Source organism: Cryptosporidium bovis (assembly GCF_009768925.1).
Source record: "Cryptosporidium bovis isolate 45015 chromosome Unknown contig_25, whole genome shotgun sequence".
NCBI classification, from domain to species: domain Eukaryota; phylum Apicomplexa; class Conoidasida; order Eucoccidiorida; family Cryptosporidiidae; genus Cryptosporidium; species Cryptosporidium bovis.
The window spans coordinates 124,999-150,021 of NW_027125008.1; the positions used below are offsets into that span (position 1 = coordinate 124,999).

General features: G+C 30.5%; 10 protein-coding genes across 10 annotated transcripts; 5 read left to right on the plus strand and 5 right to left on the minus strand.

Annotated features, from left to right (window-relative positions):
* Positions 1-229: 229 nt before the first annotated feature.
* On the minus strand, positions 230-910 carry FG379_001783 (uncharacterized protein; the record flags this gene model as incomplete). The annotated part of the gene is made up of 1 exon (XM_067327386.1): positions 230-910. One exon carries the CDS (start codon positions 908-910, stop codon positions 230-232), a length of 681 nt encoding a protein of 226 aa, XP_067184817.1.
* A 1,674-nt stretch (positions 911-2,584) lies between these two features.
* FG379_001784 (kinase) lies at positions 2,585-3,955 on the plus strand (the record flags this gene model as incomplete). Its single annotated transcript, XM_067327387.1, has 1 exon — positions 2,585-3,955. The coding sequence occupies one exon, from the start codon at positions 2,585-2,587 to the stop codon at positions 3,953-3,955; it is 1,371 nt and encodes a 456-aa protein (XP_067184818.1).
* A 1,048-nt stretch (positions 3,956-5,003) lies between these two features.
* FG379_001785 (vacuolar ATP synthase subunit b) lies at positions 5,004-6,482 on the minus strand (the record flags this gene model as incomplete). The annotated part of the gene is made up of 1 exon (XM_067327388.1): positions 5,004-6,482. The coding sequence occupies one exon, from the start codon at positions 6,480-6,482 to the stop codon at positions 5,004-5,006; it is 1,479 nt and encodes a 492-aa protein (XP_067184819.1).
* Positions 6,483-7,454: 972 nt separating this feature from the next.
* FG379_001786 (uncharacterized protein) lies at positions 7,455-8,942 on the plus strand (the record flags this gene model as incomplete). Its single annotated transcript, XM_067327389.1, has 1 exon — positions 7,455-8,942. The coding sequence occupies one exon, from the start codon at positions 7,455-7,457 to the stop codon at positions 8,940-8,942; it is 1,488 nt and encodes a 495-aa protein (XP_067184820.1).
* Positions 8,943-10,624: 1,682 nt separating this feature from the next.
* FG379_001787 (13 KDA deflagellation-inducible) lies at positions 10,625-10,957 on the plus strand (the record flags this gene model as incomplete). Its single annotated transcript, XM_067327390.1, has 1 exon — positions 10,625-10,957. The coding sequence occupies one exon, from the start codon at positions 10,625-10,627 to the stop codon at positions 10,955-10,957; it is 333 nt and encodes a 110-aa protein (XP_067184821.1).
* Positions 10,958-11,291: 334 nt separating this feature from the next.
* Positions 11,292-12,662, minus strand: FG379_001788 (NAD dependent dehydrogenase of possible bacterial origin; the record flags this gene model as incomplete). The annotated part of the gene is made up of 1 exon (XM_067327391.1): positions 11,292-12,662. The coding sequence occupies one exon, from the start codon at positions 12,660-12,662 to the stop codon at positions 11,292-11,294; it is 1,371 nt and encodes a 456-aa protein (XP_067184822.1).
* A 620-nt stretch (positions 12,663-13,282) lies between these two features.
* FG379_001790 (uncharacterized protein) lies at positions 13,283-14,356 on the plus strand (the record flags this gene model as incomplete). Its single annotated transcript, XM_067327393.1, has 2 exons — positions 13,283-13,653; positions 14,119-14,356. The coding sequence occupies 2 exons, from the start codon at positions 13,283-13,285 to the stop codon at positions 14,354-14,356; spliced, it is 609 nt and encodes a 202-aa protein (XP_067184824.1).
* Positions 14,357-14,711: 355 nt separating this feature from the next.
* Positions 14,712-17,519, minus strand: FG379_001791 (acetaldehyde reductase plus alcohol dehydrogenase of possible bacterial origin; the record flags this gene model as incomplete). The annotated part of the gene is made up of 2 exons (XM_067327394.1): positions 14,712-17,315; positions 17,436-17,519. The coding sequence occupies 2 exons, from the start codon at positions 17,517-17,519 to the stop codon at positions 14,712-14,714; spliced, it is 2,688 nt and encodes an 895-aa protein (XP_067184825.1).
* A 671-nt stretch (positions 17,520-18,190) lies between these two features.
* On the plus strand, positions 18,191-19,144 carry FG379_001792 (ubiquitin-activating enzyme; the record flags this gene model as incomplete). The annotated part of the gene is made up of 1 exon (XM_067327395.1): positions 18,191-19,144. The coding sequence occupies one exon, from the start codon at positions 18,191-18,193 to the stop codon at positions 19,142-19,144; it is 954 nt and encodes a 317-aa protein (XP_067184826.1).
* A 180-nt stretch (positions 19,145-19,324) lies between these two features.
* On the minus strand, positions 19,325-23,863 carry FG379_001793 (uncharacterized protein; the record flags this gene model as incomplete). Its single annotated transcript, XM_067327396.1, has 1 exon — positions 19,325-23,863. One exon carries the CDS (start codon positions 23,861-23,863, stop codon positions 19,325-19,327), a length of 4,539 nt encoding a protein of 1,512 aa, XP_067184827.1.
* Between the last annotated feature and the right edge of the window lie 1,160 nt (positions 23,864-25,023).

Sequence of the window (25,023 nt, forward strand, 5' to 3'; positions counted from 1 at the left end):
TATATACTTATGTATATGCACATAAATGTTATTTAGAATAAGTGGCTACTATATAAAAGAACAGAAAATTCAATAGTGACTATATTAAAGTATATAATCTTAATTAGTATAATTTAGTGGATATCTGCTTAAAACCTTAGTCCTAGTTGTAGTTTAAGATACCCATCGTATATTAAATATTTTTTTTAATTTGACAATAAATATTTACATAGTGGTTTAAATTTATAGGTTAAAACTTTTCCTGAACTCTTTTAGATACTATTCTTAAATGATTATAAACCTTCCCGGGAGGAGTTCCTAAAATAAGGCTACAAATAGCATCCCTTGCTAGTTTAATGTTTTGAAAGGCCCCCATAAGATGTAATTTTTGTCCGGCTAGTACAATTCTTGTTCTAGTCGAATTTTCAATAGCATACTTTGTTTTTCCATCTCTTCCAGATATCCTACCTATGCAGCGGGACAAGTGAGCCCCTGTGAGTCTTTTTACATCCTTAATTTCAAAACTTTCTATATACAAGTCATCTAAACGCAAAAGAGCTATAGCATCCTGCAATTCAAATCCAAGTATAAAGGCCTTTATAAAATCAACTCCTTTTTGCAAAGCTCCAATATCTGTGCAATCAGGGCCATACTTGAGTTCTATACATCTTCTTTTTGGGTTCATTCTAATATGCAATCCCATATGCTCTACCAATGGAGTGACTATATTTATCCATTGATTTTTCAATGGAGTCATCCTATTGTCAGGAACCATTATTCTTCTTATCTCATTGCTTCTATCCACTTCATTACCCGTTAAAGGTTTGAAGTGGTTTCGAATCGTTCTTTTTTCACTGTCATCGTGTAAATTCATATTTTGGTCACTATTGTTATTGTCTACATTCATTTCATGCTCCTCAGAGTTCGCCATTCTTATTTATTACGCAGTAGGGCCCAATACAATAGGTTACTGTATGATATTCTATTTATTCTCTCTTTTCTCCTTGCTCTGTCGAACTCAATACTGAACTCTGTACTACAGTACTATTTCACTCGTATATCAACTCTCGAAAGAAACTATATATTAAGAGATAAATACACTCATATATATGCTTTTGTTTTACGTTCCCTCCTCAGATTCTGATTTTTTCGTTCCTCAAATTATATTTATAACTGCCACTTTGTCATCAAAATAATCTTGAAAAGGGCAAAGGTGGAAATCACATCCAATAAGTAAACTAAGCCTCTATAATTTTTATTTACCTTAATAGTCAAAAGTAACATTTCAAAACTGTACCGCCGGCCCGGCGCGCCGGCGGCCTTTCTGCGGAGATTTCGAAAAGAAATACATGTGATGATGACTAATATTGAAAACAGTCGGAACTATTATAAATTAGAGATTTAAATCAAAAAGTTTTTTGTTTTATTCTGTTAAATATGCTCTGCTTTTTAACTTTCCCCTCCCATGAGTTTTTCTCTCATCTTTCTTTCAACGCAAGAGCTGATGATATGAAGAAGAAAGTTGATTAGTTAAACGTTAATCTCCCACGTTGATTCTCCATTGCCACAACTGTTATCAAGTACTCGATTCTTTGCACCAATTTTGTGCTTTTTCCTCCTATTTAAGCTCGAGCAAGTACAGGAGGGAAATCGGCATTTCTCTCTCCTTGCTAGTAATGGAGAAGAGGGTAAAGTGATAGCACCGCGAAGAAAGCAATAAGTAAAGGAAAAGTAAAAGGAGAAAATCAGTATTGATAAAATAGGTAAATAAGCAAGTAGCCAAGTATTTGATAAAGAAACATTGGTAACAACTGTCTACAATTAATACCAATGTTTGCTGACTTGTTTTCAGTACGAGACTATTCATCGGTAGAAACGTCATTCAAGTTCTTTTTCTCATGAAAATCATTTGAATTTATTACACAATAACTACATCACTTCTTTTCAAAAATTTAAAAAAAAATTTTCTGAAAATTAAAGATTGACATTCTGTCTCATTTTTTAAGTCAAAAAAAAAAGGAGCCAAATAACAAAAGAGTAAATAATTTTACCAAATAAAACTTTTGAAATAACAATAACTTGTGCCGTTTAAATTAATTCAAATAAAATTAAGTTTAATAAATATCTAATAGGTGACCATCCAAAAAAACAAATATCCAGAGCTGACACAAATTATATAATAAAATAAGCGACAATCAACTCCCCACAAGTGGAAAAAAGTTTGGATACCATCCATAATTGTTATTACTTTTAAGTAAATATCAATAATATAAGAGTTAACATAGCACTATTTGTTAAAACAAGGGATGTTGGAGAGAAATTGAGGATAATTATTAGTGTCAGGTTGGAATTAGGTGTGTGAATAGTTTATTTATTCATATTCTCTATTTGGGAAGTAGAAACAAGAGCGAAAATAGTCTTTTCCTCTTCTTTTTCATTTTCAAAAAGGATTAAATCTGTTTGATGCTTGATCAAATTGAGGTTTTGTCTTATGTATTAAAAAGAACAACTTTTTGATGTTTAAGAATACTAATTCAGTGAATTAATTGTAATTAAAGAAATACATTTCATTACTGTTTTATTTAAACAATAACATATATAAATAATGTTTGTCAGAAATAGTGATTATTCTGAGTATTCATTAATAAAGACAGAGGAAATAGTAAAATACCCCAAAGACGGTAAATACGATGTAATAAGGAGCAAAATATTAAATTTACTTGATAAATACGACATTCAGAATCTACAACTTATAAACAAAAAGCCAAATAGAGTTGGGAATTACATAGATTTAAAAATACTACTACATGGTCAGTGCCCAAAAGTAGAATTGTGGAAGTTAAATTCAAGTGATGAATTGGAATATGAGGATATGAGTAATGAGTTAAAGATATCAGATAGTGATTTAGAAAGATTGGAAAAGAAAATATTAATAATGAACTTGAGGAAATTATTCGCTATAAAAATCTATTCAAAACCTCAATTAATGAGGAGGAACGTAGTCTACTCATTAAATGGGATAAAAAAAACTCAATTGCATCGTGTTATAAACGAGATAAGAATACTGCAAGATTTATCAGAACATGATCCAAATAAATACTACATAGTCAGATTACACCAAGTACTTGAATCTAACAAGAACAACTTGAATTCTGGTAAATTTTATTTAATATATGATCTTTATCCATTAGGACCCACAATGGGTCCATACTCTAGATATGATTATTGGAATGACGTGAGTGATAAGTCAGGTACTCTTATATTAATTCAGAATGATGATAATTTGGTGGATAATAGTGGTGATAGTGAATTGAATTCATCACTTAAAAATGTGAATAAGTTGGTCTATATACCAAATCCAAAATTAAGACAAATTGGAGAAAATGAAATTAAACACTTTGTTTATTGTGTGGCTACGGCTCTCAGTAAACTGCACGAACTTGGAATTGCTCATAGAGATGTCAAACCAGATAATTTATTACTTTCTGAGAATGGTGACATTGTACTTATTGATTTTAACTCTGCAGAATATCTTATAGATGGTAAATATGTATCTGGAACAGAAGGAACATATGCATTTTTTCCACCGGAATACTGCAAATTAAGCTTTAATTCTGATGAAGAAGGTAGCGACTGCAATATTGGTATGGAATTAAATCAAGTTAGAAACGATAACAAAGATGACTATTATGAAACCAATGCAAGTAAGCTTTTAGGACGCCCAGCGGATATGTGGGCGCTAGGTGTTACAATATGGTGTTGGTTATTTAAGGAACTTCCTTTTCAAGGAAACAATATATTAGATTTATTTTCAAGCATTGCAAAGTGTGAATTGGTCATTCCAAGTAACTCCAATTTTTCAAATGAAGGAAAAGATGTTATTCTTAATTTACTTAATCCAGATCCCAACTTCCGCTGGACTGCTAGACAATTACTTGAGTCAAAATGGTTAAACGACGATATTAAACAAAAGTAATATTGTCAATTATGTGTAATAAAATAAGTGGTTAATCATTTATTCGCGATATTTTATTCGAATGTTTACGGTATTATTACATTACATTTATTTGTGAAAATAAGTTTAATAATGCTTATTTTCAAAAACAAAATACTGTAATACTCGTATCTTTAAGATTTATGGTTGCAGTGAACGTTCTTTTGATTTTAATGATTGTATTAATAATAAGATGTTTTTCCCTTTTATTCTCGTAAACAATTTGAGTTTACAATTTCACTTACTAATCGGATTCAGTTTAAGACATGTTTTAGGATCTTCATTTATTTAGATGCGTGTATTGAGAACTTTAACCTTATTTTTTTGTATTACTTTGTATAATTTCCTCTTTCTTATTCATTTAGAAATTGCTTGCTTAGTTGTCTCGTTTTTTTAAGAATAAACCACATTTCTAGAACTTGGAGAATAAAAGTGAGGCTACTGTCGTATATTAGGATTACCGTCGAATACCCAAACTATTGTTATATAACAGAATCACCATTATTAAAATTACTTTAATAGCACATTATTTAGCGCCTTCACCACGTAAAAAAGACTTGTAATTTTGACTTATTTATGCCAATCATGCACATTTTTTATTTATGTGCATGCATGTATGAATTCATGCATGCACCTTTTCCACATAAAATTCTGTATGTGATTCGTACATACAAGTATTACAGTTGCACTCCTCCACGCCGGCCTGTGCTACATGTATACCAACCCTTAATAACTGATCTACGGCCTTTCTTCCATCAAAAGGAGAAGTCAATACCACACTCGATTTCAAATCAATTTCAACTTCATCAGTTAAGAAAATGAAACTCACATTAATAATAAAATGGTAACATTCTATATACACTAAAACAAAAGCGAAACTAATCTCACAAATATACAACATGATTATCATGATCCATGAGGTTGGAGAGAAAAACAAGTCGTTGTCTACTTGATAATGTTTACTGCATATATCTAAGCAAATTCCACTCCAGAAACAAGAGAAAAAAATAATTTTTAGTGTCTAATAAGCTTACTTATCTTGAATACAACCGTCTCTAGGATAATATTTTTGCAAAAGATCGTGTTTGATCTTCTTAAGCATATCCTCAGGGAAGGTTCTAAGAAGTTCCCAAGCAAGATCAAGACTTTCAAATATATCACGTTTTTCGTATGGGCCCTGAGTAAGGAATTTTGATTCAAATTTACTTGTAAATTCAAGATAAAGAAGATCGTCAGAAGAAAGCGCCTCCTCACCAACAACTGCCATCATTGCCCTTGTATCTTGTCCAATAGCATAATTTGCGTAAAGTTGGTCTGAAACGGAAGGATGATCCTCTCTTGTATGTCCAACACCAATACCAGACTTCATAAGGCGAGAAAGAGAAGGCAAGACATTAATTGGTGGATATATTTGGCGATTGTAAAGAGCTCTATCTACAAATATTTGCCCTTCAGTGATGTAACCAGTCAAATCAGGAATTGGATGTGTAATATCGTCATTAGGCATTGTTAATATTGGGAACTGTGTAATTGACCCATTTCTTCCCTCGATTCTACCTGCTCTTTCGTAAATAGTTGAAAGATCTGTATACATATAACCAGGATAACCTCTTCTACCCGGAACTTCTTCCCTAGCAGCAGATACTTCTCTAAGAGCGTCAGCATATGAACTCATATCTGTCATAACTACAAATACGTGTAAATCCTTCTCATATGCAAGATATTCAGCTGTAGTTAAAGCAAGACGTGGTGTTAATATTCTCTCTATCGTTGGATCGTTTGCCAAATTAAGGAAAAGACAGACGCGTTCCATTGAACCATTTTCCTCAAAGTCCCTTCTGAAAAATCTTGCTGTCTCCATATTAACACCCATTGCTGCAAAGACTACCGCAAAATTATCGTCAGAATGATCCATTACATCCTTCCCAGATACCAGAGATGCTTGGCGACATATTTGCGCACCTATTTCATTATGTGGAAGTCCTGCTGCTGAAAATAGTGGAATTTTTTGGCCTCTTACTACTGAATTCATAACATCTATTGCTGATATTCCTGTTTGAATCATTTCTCTTGGATGTACTCTGCAATATGGATTTATGGGACTGCCATTAATATCAATATAATCCTCGGCGAATATTGCTGGGCCGTTATCTATTGGCTTGCCACTTCCATTAAATGTTCTTCCCAACATATCCTCAGTTATTGGCATGCACAAAACATCACCACTAAATTCCACTCTACACGATTTATTATCTATTCCTGTAGTACCTTCAAACACTTGCACTATCGCTCTACTCCCTTTTACTTCCAATACTTGACCCTCTCTTACTGAACCATCTCCCAATGTTAACCTAACTATTTCGTTATATTTTGGAAATTTAACATTATCTAAAATAACTAGTGGACCTTGTACTCCCGATACTGTTCTGTATTCCATTCTCGGCTCTATATTATAATTTCTAGTTACTGCTGCCACATTGGCCTCACAAGCCTGACTTGAACTCACCATCTTTTTTCCTGCTATATAATATCTAACTTGCTTATATTTTCTTGTTATTTGATATTCGTCCTTGTTTTACCTCAACGTATTCCAAATATTACTTAAATTATTATCCTTTTGTCTTGATTTGAATGATAATAATATTTTGTGATTTTGCTGTACTTCTTTAGTTAATAATTAGAAAAAGAATTTTTCTACCTAGTTCCTGAGAAACAAGAGGAACAAAAACATCTGTTTATTTTGTGTTTGTGCTATTAAAAAAAAAATTTCCCTCCAAAACTATTCATTTCAAACTAACACTTAAAAGCAAAAAAAAGAAAAAATTCGTTTTTCCTCTTATTTTTATATTAATTTTAATTAATATTTTATTTATTAATATTTTGTTACCCCTTACTTTTTTTTGTTTTGCGGGCAAAAACATAGCTTTCCAAGTCTATTACTTATAACTACCACCTTTGTGCCATATTTCAAAAAAATACGAATTTATAACTATATTTACCTGTTTATTTGTATACGTACTTATTGCCACCATATCTGTTCTTTATTATCACTTTCATCTTATTTATTCTGATACCTTTGTATATAACTAATATCAGTAAATTGCTCTATAATATTGTTACCTTGGGCGCTCACACACTATATAGAAGACACAAACGTGGTCTAAGCGGCACAGCGTTTGAAGACAAGTTTTGGGCGGGCAGTTTGACAAATTAAATTTAATATTTTAAAAAAGTGTGTTTTATCCATTAGGAATTTTTATTTTCCCGTTCTCCTCTCTTTTCCTACAATTTTTTCTCGAAATCATCATTTGGAAAAAAGAATAAAAATTATTTTGTTTTAATATAAATAAAAATACGGGTCACATTCTAAAGTACTTTTCCTTGTATCAGTCTGTCTATTTTATATACTTGACAAAAGGAAATACTAAAGATGCCACCAAAATCCAAAGGTCAAACTATTCAATTGAGAGACTTGCAAAGAATGGTATATGAGAGTGGCCAGGTAATGGATAATATTTTGCCATCGCAGAGTCAAGGTTTAGAAAGAAGCGATAGTTACTCTTTAAATAGGAGAGGAGGTGGTTTTGGTGGCAATGCATCAGGTGGTATCGGAAAATTAGGTTATGATAGATATAATCAAATAGATGAGAAAATGCTTCATGAGGTCGAGAATACAGATTGGAGAAAAGGAAGAGATAATCTTTGCGATTTGTCATCCAATAATTATGGAAAATCGAATTATTCTAGAAACAACAGAGAAAGTAGATATAAGGATGATATAGAAGGCATATTAGAGAATACGAACTGGAGAAGCGACATAAAAAGAACAAATAGTAACAATACAAGTTCTGATAAATATAGTCATGACTACGATAAGGATATTGACTTGGATTTTAGAAGAGGATCCATTTCAAGGACGAATTCAAAGAACAATAATCCGGATTTAAGTCCATCTTCAAATTATAATTGGAGAGACAGCAGCAATTCGAATCAAGAATCATCTTTTGGTATCGGTAGATACAACAGGGAAAACAATTATTCATCTTCAAAACCGATAATAGATGACAGACCTGACTATTTAAAGAACAGATTTAAAAAGGTTGTTGATAATTCAAACCAAGATTCAGTTGGTAGCAACAATTCATTGCATTGCAGCAATGCAAATAAAGATCAAACTCAACAGAAAACGATGGTTAGTGACCAATTTCTAATCTCAATAGATAGACATGAGAATTTAACTAAAAAATTGGCACAAGTTCAATCTCAAACAGTCAAAATTGAGAAGAAAAACAAAAACAATAACCTAACTGTTGCAAATGTATCTTTGTCTAAAAAAAATAATGCTCAGAAGGATAATAAAAAGTATGAGGAACCAGAGACCGATTTATCTTATTGGAATGTAAAAACTGAGGATAGTGTTTATGCATTTGAGAAAGATCTTTGGACTTGTATTATAGGTGAAGAACCTATTGAGAAAATGACCCCGAAAAACTCGTTCTCACCGGGGACATTCTCGCCACCGAAAGAGAGTTGTGTTATTAGTTTCATAAACAACATAGAGAGTGCATTTGATGTCTCCGATTTAAATACTCTAACATTAGTTGCAAAATTGTCCCATGTGGTAACAATAATGTCCTCCTCATTACGTTGTTTACCAGACATTATCTCACTTATTCAAAGTTTATTACCTTTGTTTAACAATCTTATTGAAAGAAATATTGCTGGTAAAAACCTTACTGAATTATATATTCTTATTGAAACCCAGAGAATGGCATTCACAATTGGAAACCCTAAAATAGATACCGTTACAAGTCTTATTGAGGGTCTGTGGTTGGCATTGCTTAAAACAAAAGTTATTCGAAGAGAGACATTTAATTCGTGGCTTAGCAAGACCGATTCTCTCGCTGATGAAAGCAAAGTTGGAAGAAAAAACGCCTTGTTTGAGGTAAGTTTGCCACCTCACCATTGAATAATTGTCCTGTACCCTTTCCCCCTTTTTTATTGCATTACATTGATACATTACAGTATCCTCATTGCCTTTTTATTACATGTGGAAATGACCTAACACAAAACAATAGACCGGTATAAAGCAAATGCAAAAATCCGCATGTGTATGCATGCACCGCCACCGGTGAATATTGCATTCTTCCACATGAATAGATTTTATCATGTGAAATGAGATCTGTGGCCATAATTTGACTATTAACATTAATGTTATTCATTACTTAGCTATTGTATAGTGAAAATTGGCCAATATGTAAATTGAAAGTTTTTAGGTTGTAAAACACAACACACCAGCGAGACATTTAACTTTACTCCGGCAATTATGTACCGAAGTGTTTCATTGTTACCAAGTATTTTATACTATCAATAATGACCTAGGTTACATAATTATCAAGGTTGGTGTCAACGTTGTCTCTATTGGATGATTGTTTTATAACAAAGGCTCTTTCATACAATGACTTATTATTAGTATTCTTTGTTTGTGGAAAAAAGGACAAAGATGAAATGAAACGAAAAGGGGATATTGTTCGAGCTGTTATTAATGTATATGCAAATATATATATTATTACACTTGGGAAAAGGGAAGGGTTTATTCTTTGCGCTTTTTTTTAATATTTTGAATTAATTAACTCTTTAATGTCGACATTAGTTAACTGCGTTTTTTGACTGGTTAAATCAAGTTGACGAGGTCCCATTAGAAGAAGATGAAGAGTTAGAGGAGACATTCTAACTTTGTGAATTAGGCGTATCTGACACTATTATTCCCGTTCGATGACAAACAGGTATTTGTAATATGTAGGGAAACCTAGATGTTTCTTCTTTAGTATTTTTCCCCACTATATTATTACGGAATGACTCCATGGTTAGTGTATTATAGCAGCACACTAAGGTAAATTTATAGCAATGTAAATTAGTATAATATTTTGCTGGTCAAAGTAAGAAAATCATAAATGTGGATTTTAATTTGATCCAGTTATTTATCATATATTCTATTTCTTAAAGATTAAAGTGATATTTTGGTATTGTTCTACTTGGAAATGAACTGTTTCGTTCACACTTATATATTGGAGGAGAAATAACACAAAATGGAACTTATTTGTCTAATGTAAAGACCTTGTCCTCCCAACTTCCAAGTAGAACCATAAATATATGTCGCTAATTACCCTCATTTCATTACTTATTAAATGTGGATAACAATAACTCTCGGACTTGCAGTTTTTTTATCCTCCTTTTTCCATGTTTTTCAAATAATATATATTTATTTACAGCAAAATGTCTTTGTGGACATTGACGTAAAACCATATATTTTTTTTAAGTAAAAAATTCCAGTTTTAATTAATGCAGGGTCCGTGTGCAGAATTACTTTTTTAATTGAAAATGAAAGTCAAGTAGATTTATATATTTGTGGGAAAGTATATTTGCATGTTATTTGTAATATAATTAACAATTAAACATAATAACACTCATTTTTAATAAGATATCCAATACTTGTATCAAATTTACATAAATATATGCTATTATAACATAGAAGAATTCGGCGTATTTAGACTTTCTAAGTTGTACTACTAACTAGACAAAAAAAAGTAAATAAACATTATATTACTAAAACAATTTTAAATCTTTAAAGTATAAGATAAAAAAACCAAAATGTCAACGGATCCAAACGCTATGCTCAACTACAATGCTGAGCTTGTAAAATGCCTAGAAGAACTTAAGGAAAAAAGAGACGAAGTCAACAGGCAAATAAAAAGGGAGGAAGAGGACAAATCAAAAATACAGAGGGAGCTTGGCATATTAAATGAAAGATTAAAAAGGGTTTCCGAGAGTTTACAAAGAAAAACCATTGCTAGAGCAGAATACGACAAAACTATACAAGAAATAGAAGGTGCTTACACCAAAATATTAGAATCTTCTCAAACACTCTTACATGTATTAAAAAGAGAATCAGTTAATTTATCAAACCCAAAAAAAAGAGTATAAAATATATATCGTTTATTTATTCAATGTTTATCGTTACTTTCCACCTATTACTCCCAATAAATTTGTATACATTTAATTCTCATTTTTTTTATTTTTATCATAATCGATCCATAGCCACCTTTTATTTGCCAGTTTTTCTTATAATATCCACTTTGATTGTTTTATAAATGATAAGTTCAGTTTTCTTATTTTCTATTTTATTTTGCATCATCTTAGTAATATTGTAATTCTATATATATTTTTAATTGTTATAGGTAAAAATGGGTTGATTAGACTATATATTTTTAAAGTTACAGAGATAGCTATAGTCATTTATTTGTGCATGACTCATATCTTAATTTAAATTAAAATGTCCATACCAAATATCTATAAACAATTCACTTAATTGCTTTTGATCAATATTAACGGGATTGTTCAATATAGAATAATCATTTATTGAGCGTGTAACCATTCTATTTATACTGTTCTCGTAATTTGACAAGTTAATATTTGATATTATATCATTTTTGTTCTTTCCTATTATTTGAATTGAATTTAAATTACTACTTTCACCTTTAATAGAATCGAACCAGCCATTCTCATGATAATAAAGTAGTGAACTACCAATTTCTGATAGTGATCTTGGCAAATGAAGAACATTTAGTATACTATCCAATTCGTTCATAAACATATTTATCTTTTCCTCATCAGTATCATTTTCATTACACACACCAAGTTTATATGATAATTCCGAGATTCTATTCCTTGTTTCAGTGCTATTTTTTAAATTAAAACCAACCACATGTTTTATTACCACACTATCTATTAGGCCATGTGGAATTGCAAATACTTCTGATATACTCCTTGTTATAACAGTACCAAGTCCATAATCTGTAGCAGATATAGCCATTCCAGCTATGCAAGATGACTTGTGTATATACTTTAATAATTCAACATCTCTATCTACTATAGACTTTTTTAAATATTTAAATAATATCGACATTGATTCATTAGATAAACATTTTGAGTATGTATTTGATAATTTACTTATATATGACTCAATTCCATGCAATAATGCCCTCATTCCAGTTATTGATGCTATGAATAACGGCATTTTTGATATGAAATTTGAGTCTATTATGGCTATATCCGGTAATAATGCTATTCCAGATACAACTACCTGTTTTCCATCACTATTTCTCATTACTGCCGTTGGTGTTACCTCACATCCTGAACCACATGTTGTTGGTATACATAGCAATTTTTTTATTAAACTTCCCCTATTATGCAACGACTGTCTTCTTGCTCTTTTATTGTTGTTATTGTTATTTGTGCTATCATTATCTCCAAAATCGGTGCTGTTACAACTATAATCTCTTGCTGTTGCCAATGAACGTAGTGTTGTGCTTGGATCCTCATACAACACTCTCACTACCTTCGATATGTCCATGCAATGTCCGCCTCCTAAACCAATTATACAATCTGGTTTGAACGATTTCATTTGCCCTAATATATTACTTAATGCATTACCATCAGATTCACATAATGATGATATTTCAGCATTTATGCATTTTTTTGACAAATACTCGCATATTTTAATCGCCTCATTTCTCAATGGTAATGAAAATATTATTATCGTTCTTTTCACCCCTGAATCAACCAGGTCAACTATAACCTCTCTAAAACAGTCATCATTAAAGTATATTACGGGTGTTAGTATCAGCATTCTTATCTCAAATACTTATTTTTTTATTTATTAATTTATATACAAGATTATACTCAATTTACTTCAATTCTTTCCCATAAAATTAGTGTTTCTGCATTATTTTATTCTTTCATATATACACCAATTTAAACAATACCAACACCTTCTATTTTTACCATCACCTAACTCTTTTTTAAGTGTTATTTGTTATTATTTCAATATTATTCTGACTTTTTACCCTTTTCTTAAAATTACACCAAAAAACAAACAAAAATATGTTGTACTCATCATCAACACTTGTTTATACAACTGCAAACATTTATTATGCATGCATGCATTTGTCCATTACGTGTTTTATTTGTTTCCCAAATCAATTACCGGCGAAAGCGCCATTTTTCTTTTTAAAAAAAAATTAGTAAAAAAAATGTTTAATATATACTATTTAATAGTTTTTTATCTATACAATAATAAATTAAACAACATTTGTTTTGCCATGTGTATACTTGAATATTTTTATTGAATAAATTCAATAAAAATCATCATCGATATTATTCTTACAAAAAAGAAAGAAAAAGAGTAGTACTTTCTCTAAGTGATTTTCATTTATTTACCCCAAATGCCAACCTTGATTTAGGGTCCGTATGATTACATTTGTCGAGTTATTATCTGGAGTTTTCTCTACATATTTCTTTATATTTACAAAATGGTCTACTTTCTACAAATATATTGGACTCTTGATTTTTGAAGCTTTTTCTTGTATTGCTCTTGTAGTACTACTTATTGCTGAAGCCAAAGTTAAAAATGAACCTTTAATTTCTACTGTTGCAGTCGTATTCTACTCACTTATTATTGGAGTTATTGGTGCAATCGCCATATTCATATTGTCTTTTTTCTTTGGAGCATTTATATTTGATTGTGGTACTTTATTCTTTTCCTCCTTGTTTGCTTTTACTATTTTTAAAACGTGTATTTTTACTGGATATACTAATATTATTCCTTTACTAATTAACAGGTAAGTTTAATATTAATGACAAAGCATTACTATTACAGTCTTCAAATATTGTATTCTCTAAAACATTGCTACTAGTATTCATTAATTAAATTAAAAAAGAATAAATAAAACGAATTTTGTGGATTATTTTTTTTATATCCTTGTGATATTTAATATATTTTCCCAAATGATTAAATCGGTTTATGGGGTTTAGATGAAATGTAGTTTATTTCAAACAATAAATTACATACATATTTAGTGATTACCTTTATAATTGATACTTATGATGGGATTAAAAAATATATATAATCCACTTTAATAAAAAAAATAGGCACTGCGAGGAAAAACGAAAGTCACGTTGATTAAAATTGAATTATTTTAGTCACTACTATTCGTAATTCGCAACTAAATAATTATCATCTCATAAAATCGAACTGAATACAATATTTACTTTTCGTCAGCAATATTTCTCACTATTTTTTTCAGTTACTTGGTTCCAAATTGTGGTAAAATCGCTCCTTTATATTATACATTATTATTTTCTTACTTCTCTTCTTTTTCTGTTGTTTTAGAAGTCGAATCTGATCTATTTAAATGGCCAAATTTCGTTGTTTCTGCTGCATTAATAGGAAGACTTATTGGCATTGCATATAAATTAGCCAAAGAATATAGATTTAAAGATAACATTACCAAGTCATCAATGTTTTTAAAGAAAAATAATTAATTTTTTCATTTTTATTTGTTTCAGTTTATAATTTCATCTTATTTTTCACATGTTTATTTTCCTTACTACCACATCTATTTTGAAATGGTTGAATTATCATTGCAAGTTTCATACATAAATTTTTATTTTATGGTACTGAATAAATTCTTTTATTTACTTCTTGTCTTTAAATCTTACTTTTATAGTTATTAGAATACACTAATCAATGCCAAAAAAACCATTTTGATAAACTGTTAAGTTTATTTTTTATGAATATTCTGTTACTTTTAGACATTTTACTTTAAATTTCTTGGGAAAAAATTACTCAAATATTTTATTCAACTTGAATTATCAACATATATGTCCCACCTATGTATTAGTCTTGTGGATATCTTACATAACCATTGTAAGCATCTATATACAATTGTCTTATTTCGGACAATAATGGAAATCTTGGATTTGCACCAACACATTGATCATCCAAAGCTTGAAGACTCATTGAATCTAATCTTGACATATAGAAGTCTTCTTCTATTCCATGGTCTTTAACTGATAATGGAACATTTAATGTCTTTTTTAAATTCTGAATATTATTAACAAGTATTCTTATATTTTTACTCTCTTGATCTAGTCCTGATTCAAAAGATAAATTATTATCTGCTTTTAAATCAAGAATGTCAACCAACTGTGCGTATCTACATTTTGCTATTGGATATTTATATTGTGATAAAATCGCTTGCTTTGTTGGTTTATTTGATGCATTATATGCTATTATATGTGGTAATAATATTGCATTTGCTATACCATGTGGAATATGCATTTGAGCACCAAGCTGGTGAGCCAATGCATGACAAATTCCAAGAAAGGCATTTGAAAATGCCATTCCTGCTATAGAAGATGCATTGTGAATTGCTTCTCTTGCACAAGTATCAGAATTTAGGACAGAATTTGGTAAATGTTCAAATATTAACCTCATTGCTTGAATACATAAACCATCGGTATATTCACTTGCATATGTCGCTACATATGCTTCAAGAGCATGTGTAAGTGCATCTAATCCAGTAGCTGATGCTAAAAATTTTGGCATTGATAAAACAAAATTAGCATCAACGATTGCCATATCTGGAGTCAATTTGTAAGATGCTAATGGGTACTTAATACCTGTTTTATTATCTGTTATAACTGCAAATGGTGTCATTTCTGCACCTGTACCAGATGTTGTTGGTATACACACAAATTTACGTATTTTGCCACCAACTGGTGGTAATTTAACAATTCTTTTTCTTATATCCATAAATCTTGTTACCACTTCTTCCCATTTAATTGATGGATGTTCATACATCAACCTCACTAATTTTGAAGCATCCATTGGTGAACCACCACCAAAGCCTATTAAACAATCTGGTTTACTAAGATTTAATCTTTTGACAATATCTTTAACAGTGTCTACATCTGGTTCTGGTGGTACTTCTGCATACATTTCGGAAGAAATACCAACTGATTTGAGCCCTTGAACAAGTATTTCTACAAAACCAAGATCTACCATTACGCGATCTGTAATTATAAATGCTTTTTGCAAATTAACTTCCTTCAAATCTTGTAAAGCCTCTTGCAAACAACCTCTATTGAAGTATATTGCAGATGGGACTTTAAACCATGATATATGATCCCTTCTTTGTATTATTTGCTTATAATTAAGTAAATGTTTTACACCTATTCCCTCAGCAGTTGAAGTATGACCCCATGATCCACATCCAAGTGTTAATGATGGTGTCTGACGGAAATTAAACATTTCTCCCATTGCACCATGAGCTGCTGGCATGCATACAAGTACCCTTCCCGTTGGCATATTTTTCTGATATTCTGATATTCTTTTTTTCCCTTCGCTTGAATTCGGGTCTGTGTATATGCATGATGTGTGTCCTAAACCACCAAACTCAACCAATGATTTTGCTTTATTTACACCATCTTCAAAATCTAAAGCTCTTATTATTCCCAATACTGGACATAATTTTTCGTTTGATAATTTTTCATTTAATCCTATCTCTTGTATTTCCGCTAGCAATATTATTGTATCATCAGGTACATCAATTGATGCCAATTTAGCTATTTCTAATGCACTTATACCTACTGTATTTGGGTTCATATTACCATTATCATCTATCAATAAATCACCCAATCTTTTGATCTCATCTTTTGATGATACTACATGTACTCCCCTATTTCTAAATTCTGTAACCAAATTATTATATACAGAATCTAATACCACCAAACATTGCTCTGAAGCACATATTAAACTATTGTCGAAGGACTTTGATAATATTATTGAATTTACTGCCATTTTTATATCTGCAAATTCATCTATTAATACCGGAGAATTTCCTGCACCACCACCCAATGCAGGTTTGCCACAAGAGTATGCTGCTTTAACTAATGCAACTGACCCTGTTGCTAATATTGCTGATACAGCATTGTGGTTCATTAGCACATTGCATAATGAAATACTTGCAACATCGATCCATCCTATACAATCTTTTGGTGCGCCTGCTTCTATTGCAGCATCTCTAATTATCATAGCTGCTTTTATTGAGCTCCTCGCTGTTCTTGGATGTGGTGAAAATACTATACAATTTCTTGTTTTTAATGAAATTAGAGATTTAAAAATTGTTGTTGATGTAGGATTTGTACATGGTGAAATACCTGCTAATATGCCAAGTGGTTCAGCAACCACTTCAATTCCACCAAATTCATCATGTTCAATAACACCAACTGTTTTTGTATCTCTATATTTGCTGTAAATATTCTCAGAAGCAAAATGATTCTTAATTATTTTATCTTCCAATAACCCCATTTTACCGTCTTCTAAAGCCATCACAGCAAGTTCATATCTTGCATGGTTTGCTGCCAATGAAGCCCTTTGAAATATATGATCCACCTGCTCTTGTGACAATTTCAAAAACTCTTCTTGTGCAACTTTAACCTTTATTTTTTTTAATAATGTTTATTTATTAATTAATTATTTTCAATAATAATAGTGAAAATTTAACAAATATTTTAGTTAACAAAAAATTTTTTTCATTTACTTATATTATTAACCTACCCTCTCAAGCAATTCATTCAATGAATCAACTGAATCTACAAGCTTCCCAATACTTTGAGTTATTTCCGGAACATATGTACTCATTTTCTCTTGTTAATATCAAAAAAAGCTATCCTTAAATAATTAATGTATTAACCTTTATTTTATTGGTGCCTTTTATCAATTTTATTTTTAACTACTTTTATTCAATTTGTAATTCCTTGTGGTCATCTAAATGCAAAATTGTTAAAATACATGCAATCCTCGTATTTTAGTAGAAAACTTACGTGTCAAATTTTTTTACCCAATTTTTATGTTACTATATTAAGTCAAACACTCGAATAAATTACATTTTTTTGTGTTTTTGCAACAAAACATTCTTTTATTGCACAATTTTACAATCATTAATGACAAAAAACTTTTAGATTAACATGTTTCAAGTTTAATTTGCATTTAAATATGTTTTTATAATAAAACAATGTCAAGCTTTACATGCGAATTTTCCCACGTCATTTTTTGCCTATACGCCCCACGGCAATCACCGGTATAATGATAATTAATTTAATTATCTATAAAAAAATATGGCGGTGCTGCATTTTGACTCGAGTTTATTAATTAGAAAAAGTTAAAATATTGATTTATTTAGGGCAATATATGACAATAACTTTTTGGTTAAATTTTTTTGAGTTAAGTTTACCTCCTCTATTAAACAGTACGCTAATTCGTTGAATTGATCATCTATCGATTTATGTTAAAAATTACACAACTTTGAATAAATGAAAGGGTGCAAAATATTACTGGTAGGTGTTGGTGGACTTGGAAGCGAAATTCTAAAATGTTTATTATTTTCTGGATTTAAAAGAATAGACATTGTTGACCACGACGTGGTAGAGATTTCAAATTTACCCAGACAAATTTTTTACAAGAAGTGTGATATAGGTAACTCAAAAGTATTGGTTATGGCAAAAAATGTGAAAGAACTGTTTAAATATGACAAGGAGTTAGAAATAAGGCCATTTAACGGTGAAATTGAGGAGTTAATTAAAAACTCTAGTATCAACTTGAACGAATACGATTTTATATTGTCTGGTTTGGATAATATACAAGGAAGAAGAGTATTAAATGCTTTTTTATTTCAAAATACGAAAAATGAATGTGATAAGAGGAATAGAAAGGCACAAATATTTATAGAGAGTGGTACGGAAGGCTTAAATGGACACACAAGAGTTATAATTCCAAATTATACCTCTTGTTACGAGTGTACATTGAATTTGAATACAGATGAGATAAATTATCCTCTCTGTGAAATAAAAGAGTTTCCAAGAACGCCACTTCACTGCATATCGTATGCTATTTTTTTATACGAACAACAAATTGAAGATGAAGCAGAATTGAGTAAAAATGTGAATAGAACAGAAAAAATATCAAAAATATACAACATTGCCTCAAATCACGCAAATTCTTTTGGAATTAAAGGTGTTACTATTGATCTAACAAAGCGAATTGTAGGTTCAATAGTTCCGACTCCTCATTCAACCAACACAATTATTGCCTCTTATGTTGTTTCCAAATTAATTAAAATAATTTCATCTTTAACGAACGATGATAGGAAAAGTGCATATTTTTCAAACGATTTTACAAATTACTTTCTTTATTATGGTGAATCAGGCATTTATTGTTCCCCAGTCAAATTGGATAAGGAGCAAGACTGCATTTTTTGCTCCGCATAAAAGGTTGAATATTTGGAATCAACTGTTAATATCTAAACATTCATTATTATATCGCTAATTTTATATTAATAAGTATCAATTTGAGAGGTTTTTCAATAAAATATTTAGTTACAATGAATCAATAAAATAAAAAGATAATTATAAATGTAATCAAACTATTAAATATTCTAATAGTCAGAATTAGTTAGTATTATCATTTTCTTTGGACTTAGTTGAATTAAAAGGTTCCCAAGAAAGAAAGTTCTCAACATTTATATCACCACCTTTGGCAACTGTTGAATTAAACCATGCTTCACCAACATTGTATCCCCAAGTTGAACTAATATTAGATATATATTGCGATCTTCCCATTTGCGTGTATAGTGCAGCAATACCAAGAGTATCATTTCCAAGTAGTTTTTGCGCCTGAGGAGGTATATACTCAGTTTTAATGTTTTCATCGATAAATATAAATCCAGAGTGAGATGAATTAATGATTTCAAGTGCATCCTCCTTAGAAATCCCGATATCACTAAGATTACCTGAAATTCCATCCCATTTATTATCCATTGGAGGTATTTGTGGTCTTGATCCATTATCTGATTCACCAAAATTGCCATTATCAATTTCAGTTGAGCTTACATTTGCAACAATAGCATAAGGAGCGAGACCCTGGCATGAACATTCAATAACGAATTGTTTGCTCTCTTGTCTAATTGGTGATATACTACTTGAACACAAATCGCTTCTCCATTCAGAATTAATATTCATAGCACAGCCAATATTAGTCATATTGACGGGTATATCAAAGGAAAGAGGAATGGTAAAAGTTGCAGGAGTATTTCCATAAGAATAATAGTCTATAGAACATAAATATATTGCAGCACCACCCACTTGAATTGGAGTGTTTTTTTTATGAATTGCATTATAAACAAGCATATCAGAGATTTCCTTGTTTGGGAATATATAGCTTGATATTGTAGCAGTAACATTTGGGCAACCAGATGAAGCAAACCAAAGCATTTCTGAATCATATTCTTCTGGATATGAGTGAAAATAAATTGACTCAACAGGAATAAGATTTTGTATTTCATTAAATTTAAATCCACCAACTACAATTCCATTAACATTTACGGATTTTTTTGCAGTGATTTCATCGATAGTTTGGGTGGAAAATGATATACCACTTTCATATCCATCCCATGTAAGTGACTCACCCGAGTAAGACCAAAATGAAAATCTATTTCCAACTGCTTCGAGTAATCTAGTTATAATATTTGCTTTATATTTATTTCTTAGTATTTCAGACCAAGAACTAATTTTAATAAGAAGATCTGTTGTTTCCAATACAAGATTTTGAACACCTGGATTATTTGTGCATTCAGCGTTTAATGTAACATTCATTACGACATTGAATAATCTAGAGATATCTAAATCAATTTGATTATCATTAAGATATGTTTCAGCAACTTTTTTAATAATATCTAATGAAATGAGTTTAAATCCAGGAAAATCATAAGCCCCTGGTATTTGTTGAAGTTCTAGAGACATTGAAAATATTGCATCAAAGTAAGTATTCCAAATAATGTTATTCTTCGTTTCTTGTTCAAATAGTCCTCTTACTATATTAATTGTTTCAAGGGGAGATGTGTAAGCGAGTGGATGTGTGACTAAAGCAATTGCATCTTCTATTTCTGCATTGGAATCTTTTTCTTTTGTTAATATTTTAACAAAAGGACATGATAAAGAATTAATTAGAGTTGGATCGTTTGTGCACCAATGAGAATAAACAGAATTCCTTATCGGAGATTGACATGGAATAAAACATCCAGAATTTGTTACAGTTTGAGCTCTTAGGTAAACATACCATTCTTTTTGTGTTGCAGGTAATCTAACAGAAGATGGAAATTGAATGAGAGAATCACCGAGCAAAATAACTGTTGAATTTTTGCTGATAATTTGAGTAGAAGAAGCAATTACACCAAAACTGGCAAAACCATCATCTTGTTCCTTGTTTGTAAATTGTAGATTATTTAGTTTTAAATAAATAGAATCTCCCAAAGATACACCATCACTGTCATTAGGTTGGAAATGAGAAAGTTTTCCCATATTTGGTGGAAAATCAACACCTCCAAATTCAATTGAGACAAATTCATCTTTTATATTACTTGGGACACTTTGCATAAAGGCTTCATAAGAAGTAGCCGTTGATGTTGGATTATTGTTTTCAGAAATAATTAATTGATTAATACAATCAGAGAACTTTGAGTTTTGAATAACAGGATATTTAGTAGTAATAAATAAACTTTTTGTCGAAGAATTTGAGATATCCGAGATAGTTATTTTTTTTATATTTGTAGTACCAGGTATTTTTCTTAAATTTTCGCAAAATAAGTTACTTGTAATATAAAACTCTTTATTAACATCAACACCTGTAGTATAACCCAAAGTGATTTTATGTGTAATTCTGAATGATTTATTAAATGGAATAATGAATGAATATTTAGTATTTTTAACATGATCCCACGGTTTAACTGTTGGATATATAATAAATACATGTTTATTTGTTTTAATCGGAATCATTGGGATCATTGGTATTTTAATACAATAATTTGGGGCAATAAAATCTGATACTGGTGGTGAAAATAATTTAACTGATTTTTTTTCACTTGAATTTGGTGATGTGTAATACATAGTATCTGTAAACATTGTGAGACTAATGGCCAAGAATCTATCTGTCTTAAATGATGATCCTTTTAAACTTGAGACATGTTCTTTTAAATATGAATTAACCATACCAGGATATCCATTTGAGATTGTATTACCAGATAATAAACAGGATTCATATTCATTGTTGGTATTACAAGATGAGACTGTTTCTCTAGGTTCAGAAATAAGTGTTTCCCATGATTCACTAATTGGATTCTTTCTAGATCTGCATTGCCATACTACCTTAAGCGAGTACATGTCTCTTTTGATGGGGACAAATCTAGCTGCTCTGCAAGTAGATCCAGATCCAGGAGTTCCGTATAATCCGTAGTTTCTGTTAATGTATCTTTCACCAAATTGATAAAAAGCATCTCCAAGAACAACTGATGTATCTTCATTAATGTAATTCGGAAGCGAGAAGAAAATAAATGGAGAGTTAACCGGAGAAGCAAGTAAAAGCGAGTGTAAAAGACCATTACTGGGGTATTTCCCTTTTATTTCTCTCAAATTATCATTTAAATCAGTTTTTAACGTTCCTTTATGGGTATATCCAATGTATTGGACAAGTGAAGTGATAATAAAAAAGTAGTTATAAGGTGAAGGACCTGAGAGAAGATGAATGGGTGGACGATAATATGGCGTTTTAAATTGTGTAGAGAGGTCGTTCATTTGCGTTCCACATAGTCCAATTTCTGCTTTATTTCCAGTAACTAGAGGAATTTTTGGATTGTATGGAAATGTTCCATTATAATAACAACCACCAATGAAGTTGTTCGAAAATGTGAGATATGTAGACAAAGTGTTTTGAAGTTGTCCGTTATATTTAACCGAGTTTAAAAAAGGTCTTTTAGAAAAGAAGTGACTTGTTTGGACGGTATTTCTTGATATTCTTGAAAAATATGATGAAAATATATTAGTGTTATTTTTACCATTTAAAAGGTATGATAAATTATATGGTTTAGAGTTATTACTTGGATTCCAAAAAGGATCTACTGGATAGTAAAATATATATCCATTCGAACAATCTGTATGATTTGAATAAGGTAGGTTTGAAGGTAATATAACTTTAATAGGGGAGACACCTAGAGCAATATTTGTCCATCCAAAAGGAACTGCGGAATTGTATTCATTTAATGTAACATTATTTTGAATAGCAATGAATCCACCTTGTGCTGAATTAATTACAGGAGGAAGAAATCCTGCAATATTATTGTTTGGCTTCCAAAAATTAAATGAAGATGGCGATTTTGAATTTGAATCATCTGAGTATTTTCCACTAGAAATAGTTATATTAAATAAATCAATATAAGCATGTTCCTCTGGATCAGATCCTTCAATAATACTTCCAGGAAGAATTTCTGCTGGAAGATCTATTTTGTATTTAAGTGGTAATACAACAGAATCAGTTAAAGGATTTGCCAGATTTAATAAGGTACCAACGTTCACCCAACTTTCACTGTAATAATGTTGTTGTAGCCAAGTAAGTACACTATCCGAGCCGGGAGCATTTGAGACGCTTCCTTTTTCAATGTTTATACTTCCAATAGCACTCTTAATAATTGTTCCTGGAATTAGATAAGTAAAGTTAGTTGCTGAAGTGGATTGAATCATTGTTGGTTCATAATCATTTAGATATTCAACTACAATATTGCAAGCAGTATAATAAGTCGAAGTTTGATTAACTGATATTGAACCAAATGCAGTAGAGATCCAAATCGGGCCTGTTAAACCAGCGTGGTTGCAGGAGAATGATATTGGATTACTACTAAAGGTGTAATTTAGATTTTTAACACTTATAATTATTGGATACATATATGAACACGGCGTCATAATTGAAGGAAATCCTATTGAAGACCATAGAGTTAGATCATATCGTGGTTGATTATATACTTCGTCTAGTTTTATGTCCATTCCCCATGCTCCTTGGGCCATTGTTTCGTTTACCTTCATTGAAATTGTTTTATAATCATCTGACATTATTTGGGACTTGACTAGTGTAGGAATTAATAATACTAGGCCTAAAAGGTTCATTATGTAAGTATTAAATATTAGGCAAGGTTTGAATATTATCATCCTTTTGTTTAAAAGACGGGAATAACTTGAAGACCTTATTTTTTCTAAAGAACGTTTATATCACTTTAAAATTATAATAACAGCGTATTGATATATATTCTTTTAATATACTGTTTAACTATCTGGTTAATAAATATTTATATTTCTAATTATTATTGTCCTTTTACTAAAGTTTAAAACCAGAAGCATTTTTTGGTATAATTAAATCTTGATTATGAATGCGTATTTTATTTAAAACTACTATTATATTATTAGTAAAAGTGGAATAATTTTTAAACCTTTGTTGTTTGTCCATGTCATATTTTTTTCCTCTTCTAATATTTGCACCACACAATTTTGCAAAGAATTAAATATTTGCTTCACTTATTTCTATCAATATAATAAAATATATACAAGTTTATTGTTAATATTAGTTTATTCTGACTCATAATTTAGTTTTTATTCATTTCACACTTGTTTTTTTCTAATTATAAAATATGTTCGTCATTATGCTTGCTAGTTTTTAATTTAACGTATCGAGAAAAATGAGTGTGACGTGACTAGTACACAGTTGTTATTTAAATCCACATATTTTAAACATTTTTGGGCCTTAGAATGTATTCAAAAAAAGGAGAGAAGCAAGGGTAGAATAGATTAGGGAGAAGAAAAAAAGGCAATTGATTTCTCAAGGGACATAATGATAAACTGAGACAAAATCTCAAAGATGATAAACCATTGATATGTATTAAAAAGTTACTGAAACTAGAATAGAAATGTTTACACTAATCTTTTTTTTTCAGATTGTGGATATGTAGGGAATTTATATGGTTGGCGCCAAAGTAGTGCATGATATATAAGCATGTTTAAATAGCGGATATTCATAGTGCATACCGGTATATAATTATCGATATAAGTAATGGTATCTAATAATGCAGATTAAAGTACCCCACACTCACAATAATGCATAAATGCATGATATTAAGCAAATAATATTTAGAAACAATAATTTGAGAAAGAATAAAAGAAAATAAGATAATCATAGAAAAGTAATATTAAATAGGTCATATTGTAGAAGCATAGTAGTATTTTTAGTATAGAAAAATTGTGGTTTATTTTATTCTCATATTGGGTTTAAGTTG